Source organism: Lynx canadensis, chromosome E1 (assembly GCF_007474595.2).
Source record: "Lynx canadensis isolate LIC74 chromosome E1, mLynCan4.pri.v2, whole genome shotgun sequence".
Taxonomy (NCBI): Eukaryota; Metazoa; Chordata; class Mammalia; order Carnivora; family Felidae; genus Lynx; species Lynx canadensis.
Genome location: NC_044316.2, coordinates 39047429 through 39057886, shown reverse-complemented (window position 1 = coordinate 39057886; position 10458 = coordinate 39047429). Strand labels below are relative to the sequence as shown.

General features: G+C 43.3%; 1 protein-coding gene across 1 annotated transcript; it reads left to right on the top strand.

Moving 5' to 3' along the window:
• The first annotated feature begins 331 nt into the window (after positions 1-331).
• On the top strand, positions 332-9243 carry KRT28 (keratin 28). The gene is made up of 8 exons (XM_030295780.1): positions 332-781; positions 1684-1766; positions 2866-3022; positions 3798-3959; positions 4041-4166; positions 7120-7337; positions 8259-8314; positions 8843-9243. Exons 1-8 carry the CDS (start codon positions 332-334, stop codon positions 8983-8985), a joined length of 1395 nt encoding a protein of 464 aa, XP_030151640.1. The 3' UTR covers positions 8986-9243.
• The last annotated feature ends 1215 nt before the right edge of the window (positions 9244-10458 follow it).

Sequence of the window (10458 nt, the reverse complement as noted above, 5' to 3'; positions counted from 1 at the left end):
GTAAAGGATTACTCACCCAAAATTAGAAGTTAAAATAATGAACTTAATATAGAACTAACCCTGTTATATTTAAGATAACAAATACCCCAAAGCAACAGCCAGGGATGTTAGACATCAATTTACAAAAAAAAAAAAAAAAAATTACCTAATTATACATAATTTCATGCTAATCTGAATGATGCCATTTCTCTTCTGGTATGCATAACTCAAATAGAAACACCCCAACAATTGTGTATAAAAGCCCAAAGGCACCATCAGCACATGATATTCTGTTCTCCTTTGAAATTACACCTATCTTCTTCCAGACAGGGTGAACGTTTCTCATTCTATCATGTCTCTCCGATTTTCTAGTGGGTCTAGGCATATTTGCTTATGGTCTGGAGCTGGGTCTGTCAGACCATCCAGTGGAGGCTTAGGCTTTGCAGGCAGCAATGCATGTGGCAGTTCTGTGGCTGGAAGTGGATTTTCCTGTGCCTTGGGAGGGGGCCTGGGCAATGTTCCTGGGGGGAACCATGCTGGTGGTGTCCTTGGAAACGCTGCTTGTGCTGGCTTTGCTGGAAGTGAAGGGGGACTTCTGTCCGGGAATGAGAAGGTGACCATGCAGAATCTTAACGACCGCTTGGCATCCTACCTGGGAAACGTGCGAGCTCTGGAGGAGGCAAATGCCGAACTAGAGAGAAAAATCAAGGGCTGGTATGAAAAATACGGGCCTGGATCTTGCCGTGGACTTGATCATGACTATAGCAGATACTACCAGATAATTGAAGAACTTAAGAATAAGGTGAGAAATTACAAATTTGGAAATACTCAAAGTATTTAAAACTAAGAATTACCTACCCAAAGACATAAAACTAGAACAGGAAATGCCTCATAACTGTTATCTGTCATTTATATCATATTTATTATTTCTTTTGATAAAACATTCTTCCTATTAGTCAAAAATACGCACTTTGAATCATGGTTTTCAAGTAACTTAAATGTTACTAGGTTTGTCAGGGGGGTGCTTGGGTGGCTCAGTCCGTTAAGTGTCTGACTCTTGATTTCAGCTCAGGTCATGATCTCACAATTTGTGAGTTTGAGCCCCACGTCAGACTCAGTGCTGACAATGTGGAGCCTGCCTAGAATTCTCTTTCTCTCTCTCTGCCCCTCTCCTGCTCACCTTCCCTCTCTCCCTCAAAATAAATAAATAAACTTTTTAAAAAATGTATTTAAAAAAGGGTTACTAGTGGGGTGCCTGGGTGACTCAGTCCGTTAAGTGTCCGACTTCAGCTCAGGTCATGATCTCCAGGTCCGTGAGTTTCAGCCCCGTGTCGGGCTCTGTGCTGACAGCTCAGAGCCTGGAGCCTGCTTCGGATTCTGTGTCTCCCTCTCTCTGCCTCTCCCCCACTCATGCCTCTGTCTCTCTCCCTCTTTCTCTCAGAAGTAAATAAATGTTAAAAAAAAATTTTTTTTAATGTTGCCAGTTTTGAAATATATTTACTGATAAGTGTCACATTCTAAAAGTTATATGAGTATAGGAGAAGAAATAACCATATTTGTAATTTTTTAATTAAAATTTTAAGTATTTTGGCTGTTACTTAAGGAAATAGGATTTTTATGCAAAGTTAATTGTGTCAAATTTTTTATTTGCTGAGAAATTGTAAGAGCTGGCATATTTGTCCTGTCCTCCCTTTTGGCTTCTAGGTTATCTCTTCCACTATTGCTAACGCTAACGTAATTCTGCATATTGACAATGCCAGACTGGCTGCGGATGACTTCCGGCTAAAGTAAGTGATGGAAAACAATCACTTTCGAGAAAATGTTTCCTGTCTATTTAATATGCTAAATAAAATTTCAATTTTATCCCAAGGAGTATACACTCTGAAAGATGATAGGAAGTAATGCATGTTATAATACTACAATACCATATGGCACAAAGCACATTATAATATTACAATCAGCTATGCTCAAAATGTATACATATTTATTACATTCTTGAGGCAAAACATCACTGTATTTCTATGCCTGCCTGGAATAGAGCCAAGCGCAAAGTAGATATTCATAAAATATGCATCAAGTAAGGAAAACGAGTAACTAAGATAAAATTCTAAAATGGCAAAAAAAATTTTTTTAATTAAATTAAAAATAAATAAATAAAATGGCATATTTGGGGGCACCTGAGTTGTCAGTTAAGTGTCCGACTTCAGCTCAGATCATGATCTTGCTGTTCATGAATTCCAGCCCCACGTTGGGCTCTGTGCTGATAGCTCAGAGCTTGGAGCCTACTTCGGATTCTGGGTCTCCCTTTCTCTCTTCCCCTCCACACTCACGCTCTGCCTCTCTCTCTCTCTCTCTCCCTGTGCCAAAAATAAACATAAAAACAATTTAATAAAAATAATAAAATGGCGGGCGCCTGGGTGGCTCAGTCAGTTGAGCCTCCGACTTCGGCTCAGGTCATGATCTCACGGTTCGTGGGTTCAAGCCCCGCATCGGGCTCTGTGCTGACAGCTCAGAGCCTGGAGCCTGTTTCGGATTCTGTGTCTCCCTCTCTCTCTGCCCCTCCCCGCTCACGCTCTGTCTCCCTCTGTCTCAAAAATAAAAAAAAAAAAAAAACATTCTAAAAAATTTAAAATAATAAAAATAATACAATGGCAAATTTTGATTTTATTGGGATCCGCTATCAGAATTTGCGTCACTAAATAAATGCCGATTATCCTACACAGAACTGGATAAGAGAGGAGTGAAGGAAGGCTTTCCATGTACACTTTTATAACATTTTGAGTCCCAATTCAATTTCCAGTGTTCAGCTTAAAGCAATTGAGGTTCTATTTTCCTGCCTCTTGAGAGAGTCTAACTTGTGTTGAAATTCATTTAATGCCCCCCAAGGTATGAAAATGAGCTCGCCCTTCACCAAAACACAGAGGCTGACATCAACGGGCTGCGGAGAGTCCTAGACGAACTGACGCTCTGCAGGACCGACCAGGAGCTGCAGTACGAATCCCTGAGCGAAGAGTTGAGGTACCTCAAGAAGAACCACGAAGAGGTAGGAGAAGCTTTACTTCTAGTCAAACCGCCGTTCTGTACATTTTAAATACTTTGGGGGGTGGCATTGCATTACAACAGTATTCCGTACTCATTACAATAATTCAAACAATGCCAAGGCATTTATAAAGAAAGAATTTTCTTTCTCCCACTCTCTGCCCTTCTGATCTCGTCTCCCGAGGTAATAAATATTAAGCATTTGATCTGTACCCTTCCATTTTTTAGGCTGATAGAATATTCTATCCTTCTGAAATTGGTACATTGCTTTTGCACTAATACACCCCTTTTTGTTTGCACTACATTTATTTCTTTCATTCATAAAAACTTATCTTGAGGTTAACCTCACTAAAGACCTCTCTGACTTGGAAAAGATGTCACTGTTTTCTCCACTTAGTGAGCCTGTCTTTAATGTTGAACCCTGCACAATAATAAACCCATTATTTGACACCTTACACCAGGCAGCTTCATATGCCTTTTTTTTTTTTATGGTTATCTCCCCAAAATAGTCCCCAAAACAATGGATGAAAGATTTTCAGAAAATACTCTATGACAGAAACTCCTAAAACACCACCAAATCTAGCTGTCCCAAAGGGGAGAATGGGGAGGGGGGAGCGAGGGGGGAAGGAAAGGAAACATGAAAAGAGAAACGGGGAGAGGGAAGAGTCACAGGGTGGAGGGCTGGGAAGTCAGGCCACAGCCTAGAGCGCGGAGAGGCAGTCGCATGCGCGCGCGCGGCACATGAACTGTCCCAGGGTCACGTTATCGTCTCCCTGCAGGAAATGCAGGCCCTGCAGTGCGCGGCGGGCGGGAACGTGAACGTGGAGATGAACGCGGCGCCCGGTGTGGACCTCACGGTCCTGCTGAACAACATGCGGGCCGAGTACGAAGACCTGGCCGAGCAGAACCGCAGGGACGCGGAGGCCTGGTTCAACGAGAAGGTGAGGCCGCCCCCCACCCCCACGCCCCAGCCCTGCCCGGTGGGCGCGGGCGCGCTCACCCCTCTGCACCCCGCCTTCCAGAGCGCCACCCTGCAGCAGCAGATCTCCGACCACGCGGGCGCGGCCACTTCGGCCAGGAGCGAGCTGACCGACATGAAACGCAGCCTGCAGACCCTGGAGATCGAGCTGCAGTCGCTCCTGGCAATGGTAGGTGAGGGCGCGGGTCGGCCTGCAGGTCGCGACTCTAACCGAAGCCCTCCTTCCCTGTTAGAGCTTTGCTTTACCTACAAATACTTAGAGCGGACGAGAACAGGGAAGACAGACACTGAGACCCGCAGAAAGAGACAGAGCGTTTCTTCCTCCCCGAGATCACTGAGGGTTTCCTTCCCGGCCGGGGCTCAGCGCCCGGTTCGTGAAAATAGCCCACATTTCCCGCGGCCCCGTCCTCAAGCCCCGCAGAGCCAGCGGCAGCAGTATTGCCCCACCTGAAAACTGTCAGGCCAATGTCAGGGGGCCACACAAGGCCGACCTAGCGTCACCGCCATCTCCTGGTACTGAGGGAGCTAGTGAAAGCCACGTGGTGCTTTTCACCCCGCAGAGGAAAAGGTACACATCTGAATCCCGATGAGCCCCATCAGCCTCTTCCTCCCCACCCACCTCACAGAGCTGGGCTTTCAGCCACCCTGGCACCTCCTGCCAGTTAGTTCCCAGGTTACCATGGAGACGAGCCAGGGCTAAAACGGGCTTCCCTTCTGGGGTGTGAGCTGGCAGCACCCGAAAAGCTTGATTTTGAGAATTACCACATACATGTGGCCCAAGCGCCCCTGTCCTCATCAGGGGTTCACGCTCCCTGAGGACACCAGGCTGTAACCCAAAGGAAAGAACCCCTGTTAATACGAATGAGGGCAGTGAGCAGAGAAGGTAAAGATGACTCAAAACTATAGGAAGACTATTATTTTTTTTATGGTTATTTATTTTTGAGAGAGAGAGTGGTAAGCAGGGGGAGGGACAGAGAAAGAGGGGGACAGAGAATCCAAAGCGGGCTCTGCACTGGCAGCAGAGAGCCCAATGCAGGGCTCAAACTCACAAACCATAAGATCGTGATCTGAGCCGAAGTCAGACACTTAACCAACTGAGCCACCCAGGTGCCCCTAGGAAGACTGTTTTGACTTAGCCACCCTAGAAAGGTGCCGTGCTCTCTTACTATATGCTGTTTAGATTGGAGACTAACTTAACCAGGGCGCCCCTCTTCTCCTGACCCCGGTCACCACTGCTGGCTGGTTCCCGACACTCTCCCTGCCTCTCCTGGAGCCCTCTTCTCTTCCCTATTCCCTTCTTTCCTGCCACTGGAACCCTGTATCCCCATTCTTGGCAACGTGTTCTTGCTGCTGTATCCCTGGGCACAATCTTCCCTCTCGTTTCTGAGCTATGTTGAAAGAAATAAAGTCCTGAGTTCCCAGGTCAAAATGGAAGCATTTTCACGTAGGAGATGATGTTAGAAAGTAGTTAATTCTGTGCAACCAGTAGTGACACGGTTTGGGTTCAGGAGATAATCCAAAAAAAAAAAAAAAAAAAAAGCCCATGTTAACAGACAACATAACTGAATTATAGAATAATAGTGGCATAGAACATAACTTCAATACTTGAGATTCTTTTGTCATAAGATGAATTCTAAGCATGGTCTATAGTTTAGTACACAAATCACATGTAAGTTGGGAGTTGTGTAAATACAGAAACTTTTCATACGCTTCCTGTAGTATGCATACCTGCAAGTTCATCCGTTCCTCCTTCGTCATCTACGAGCTAACCTTTACGGTGGAAGCCTGTAAAGATAGGGATGCTGTCCCCTCTGACTAAGAAGAGAATTAGCACCCTTAAAAAGGAATACCACCTGAGGACACATCCTCAGGGAAATTAAAGTTTCGAACAACAGAGCACACACCTCACTGACGTCTTGCCTCTCGGTGCCTCCTCCTCCCCAATACCATCCTGTTCACCCTCCACTCCTTTGCCCCGGAGAGCCCAGCACCACCCAGGTAATGCCCCAGTTGGCCTATTCATTAAGTCAGTGGTTCTTAGCCCCATCAAACCCCATCTGTGTCTGCCTGTGATGACGAGTATTTCATAACTCCCTCTTTACCTTAGAATGAATAGATGATATATTTAGCAATACAAAAAAATTTTTAAACTACCATAATGCCATGACAGCAAAAAAAAAAAGGAAAAATAAAAGTATTTTTAATTAAATATATATATAATATGTAAATACTTGGGCCCAACTATCCCAGAACATGTAATGAAAGAGACAGAGGCTTGCACCTTCCCTTGATAACTACATTTTGTTTTAAACAATGTAAGATCAGGAGAAGAAAAGGAAAATGAAAGAGTGGAAATGGGGGTGGACACTCAGATAATAACTAATATCAGGAGAAGTAATGACCACCCAGATGTCCTTACCTACGATAAGGGAGAGAGGAAAATTACTTTAATTGAAGTAGAAATCATGTGACCAGACAAATGACAGGGTATTCAAGTGGAAAGGAGGAGGTATAATGTTCATAAGAGTAGTGTGGAAATAATGACCTGTACTGGGTTATGAAATATATCCCTTGTGTTGGAAGCCCACCCCTGTTAAGGCATTCGTTCAATCTCAAGTGCTTCATAAAAGGCCTTTGAATAACAACAGCAAATCCGGGACAGAGAAGAAAAAGAAACAGCAGCACACAAGGCCTTGGGGCAGCGGTAGAGTAGCTCTCCGGAGACAGTAGCAGAATAAGATTGAAAAACAAATACCAACCCCAAAATAAATAAGTGATTTCAAAATATAAAATTTCCAATATGATTTCTTTTTGTGCTATCTCCCCCAAAAAGTATTAATATATAGGTTGGTCGTGATAGCAAATATTGCCTAAATAGCACAAAAGTCCACAGGAACAGTCCAAAGTCTCGTGGGACAGGGCCATTTATATCAGGTCATCCAGCATGCCCGGGCCCCCACCCCGTAAATGCCTGAGACTTCCCCTGCCTCTGTGCCTCCCGTCTGGTTGTGACGAGCCCCAAGATTTCCAAACCTCACTCTGTGCTGCCGTATGCTGAGCAGCTCTGATCTGCATAGTCCTCAAAGTGGCTTCATCCTTGCTCTGACATCTTCTGCCCTCAGAAACACTCCCTGGAGTGCTCCCTGACCGAGACCGAAGGGAACTACTGCACGCAGCTCGCCCAGATCCAGGCTCAGATCGGGGCCCTGGAGGAACAGCTGCACCAGGTCCGAACCGAGACGGAGGGCCAGAAACTGGAGTACGAGCAGCTGCTCGACATCAAGGTCCACCTAGAAAAGGAAATTGAGACCTACTGCCGCCTGATAGATGGAGACGGGAAGTAAGTAACACCATTTGAAAATCCAGTTTTTACTTATTTTTAATTTTTTTTTGACTTATTTATTTTGAGAGAGAGTGCAAGAGAGAGCACGCATGCACATGAGCGGGGTGGGGGGGCAGAGAGAGAGGGAGAGAGAGAGAATCCCAAGCGGGCTCTGCGCTGTCAGTGCAGAGCCTGATGTGAGCCTTGAACTCACGAACCCCGAGATCATGATCTGAGCCGAAATCAAGAGTTGGACACTTAAACCAACTGAGCCACCCAGGCGCCCCTGGTTTTTACCTATTTTAAACCACAACCATGGACTGGCCATCCATGTTTCATGCCTCCAAGTCATTCCTTCTTCATTCCCACTGCAGAGAAGTGTGCCCACCTCTTGCCTCTGCGGTTATCTCTTCCACATTCTGTAAGGCACAGCCCGTTCCTTATTTGCCTTGGAGGACCCCAGTCAGCCCTTCAGAAAACCCCATTTCGTATCCATGTTAATCATTATAGGTTTCAAGATGACTCCCCACCAGGCTTTACCCATCTTTCACTCCGTTCCTAATATCACTGCTGCCCTGAAATAAACTACTCTATACAAACCCCAGGGATCTACATGTTTTTAAAAACTACATATTTGTACTTGTGCATATAAAATATATTATGTATGTATATGAATATATATATTCTTGGGTTTTGAATTCTTGAGTTTAAAAAAATCAAATGGAAACAAACTTATTTTATATCCTTTTCTTAGAAGACAACTATTTCCACTTCCTCTACACAAAAATTTTAATATTTTCCTTTATGGAAAATTAACATCTGTTTTTGGCATACAGAGTTCACCTGAGTTCATGTTCACCACTTGACTCAATGAATATCTCTTAAATGATAACCAGAAATATTAAAGAATAAACTGGGGTGTTTTTGTTTTGTTTGTAGCTCATGCTCCAAATCAAAGCACTTTGGATCAGGAGGCTCAGGGAGTTCACCCAAAGGTAATTAAATCTAATTCTTTTTCTACTGTAGCAAGTACTTTTGCGTTAATGGCAATCATCTACCATGGCAACAGTCTACATTTAAGTACTTTTAACTAAAGTGCTCTGAACTTGAAATATTATTTTTAAGTGGATGAAATTACCCCAAACTATTACTATAAATCTTTTTTGAATGTTTTATTTATTTATGTATTTATTTTAGAGAACAAGCAGGGGAGGGACAGAGAGAGAGGGAGATACAGAATCCAAAGCAGGCTCCCGGCTCTGAGCTGTGTGCTCAGAGTCTGACCCGGGGCTTGAACTCATGAAACGTGAGATCATGACCTGAGCCAAAGTCAGATGTTTAACCAACTGAGCCACCCAGGCGCATCCCCACCCCCCCCCTGCCCACGCAAACTATTATTGTAAATCTACACATGCTCTCTCACAAAAATGTACATAGTATATTATATTACAACCACCACTGGAATTCTTCATCATGTAATCTTTTAGCTGGAATATGTGTATTCACAGGTGTTTTATTTCTAGAGTTATCCAAAACCACATTGGTAAAGACAGTGGTTGAAGAGATAGATCAACGTGGTAAAGTTCTTTCATCGAGAGTCCACTCCATTGAAGAAAAGACATCTAAAATGACCAGTAACAAAACAGAACAAAGGGTTCCTTTCTAGCCACCATTGAGAAAAGAACAATTTGGGAGAGGATTCTTCACAACTGCATTATTCTAAATATCAAGAAAATTATTATTTTCTACCTTTAATGATAAATCACTTAACAAAAATAACCTGGTTTCTTAGTTCACTTTTACAGGGTGTTGGGTGTTTGTTTTCAAATAAATAAAAAAGTGATTGTGCACTCATTTCCATTCACTCATGACTAATAAATAATTGTTCAAGATTTATGTTTTTTCTACATGCATAGGGATATATTTATGGAATCTGTTTTCATTGACTTTCACTCTAGTTTTAAATTATAGTCAATACCACATGGCATTATTAACATTCACTAGGTGTAATCTTTTTTTTTTTTTAATGTTTATTTATTTTTGAGACAGAGAGAGACAGAGCATGAACAGGGGAGGGGCAGAGAGAGGGGGAGACACAGAATCGGAAGCAGGCTCCAGGCTCCGATCCATCAGCCCAGAGCCCGATGCGCGGCTCGAACTCATGGACCACAAGATCGTGACCTGAGTCGAAGTCGGACGTTTAACCGACTGAGCCACCCAGGCGCCCCTAGGTGTAATCTTTAAGTATCTCACCATTTTTACATGGGCAAATAATCTGGAAAAAAATTAGAAATTCTCCTGTGATTGAAAAATCCCATCACTAGATGGCGCATTCCTGGTATTCTACTGGCAAACCTATCAAACTCTGGAGATCTGGATACTTCCCAGGGTACTGTTCCCCATACAATCAGGATTATATCTGGAAAGATCCATAGCAATGAACTTTGTGTGAATAACTTTTTTTCTAAAGCAAACTTTTTCTGTCAAGCCCCAGATAGCAAACAGTTCAGGCTTTGCAGGCATAAGGTCTGTATTTCAACTACTTGGCTAAGCCATTGTAGCAGAAAAAGGCCACAGACAATAGATAAATGAATGAGCATCACTGTGTTCCAAAAAACTTTATTTATGGACACTAAAACCCAAATTGCAAATAAGTTTGACGTATTATGAAATACTACTCTTCTTTTTATTTTTTTTCAACAATTTAAAAATATGAAAACATTCTTAGCTTGTGAGCTATACAAAACCATGAGACAGACCAGATTCAACACACCAAGACCTGGTCTAGAATTTAAAATCTCACGAGGTTGATGAACATTGATGAGGGAGCATAAGGCAGGCTGAGGGCAAAGTATAAACTACCACACCCCCCACCCCCAGCTGGGATATGTGTGACATTCCTCGGGTACTTCTGGCTGCCTGAGAACAAAGGAAAGGACAGAAAACAAATGGCTAAACTGGTAGAGTCTCCATCAGTTTACAAATATCTTAGTAAATTATAAGAAAAAGGTAATCTTATCAATAGCCTAATCTCCAGGAACTTTCTACTGTCTTAATGATAATGCTTTGCTACAGGGAAAAACAATCTTAGCCTGACAATAGCTAGGCCTCCAGGACTCTGTGAGTCTTCTTTAGCATA

Bases quoted from the DNA above. Each gene is read 5' to 3' on its own strand.
- KRT28 (XM_030295780.1), top strand. From the start codon at position 332: ATGTCTCTCCGATTTTCTAGTGGGTCTAGGCATATTTGCTTATGGTCT. The intron at 1,767-2,865 runs GTAAGTGATGGA...ATGCCCCCCAAG, and splicing joins GCGGATGACTTCCGGCTAAA to GTATGAAAATGAGCTCGCCC. The intron at 3,960-4,040 runs GTGAGGCCGCCC...CCCGCCTTCCAG, and splicing joins AGGCCTGGTTCAACGAGAAG to AGCGCCACCCTGCAGCAGCA.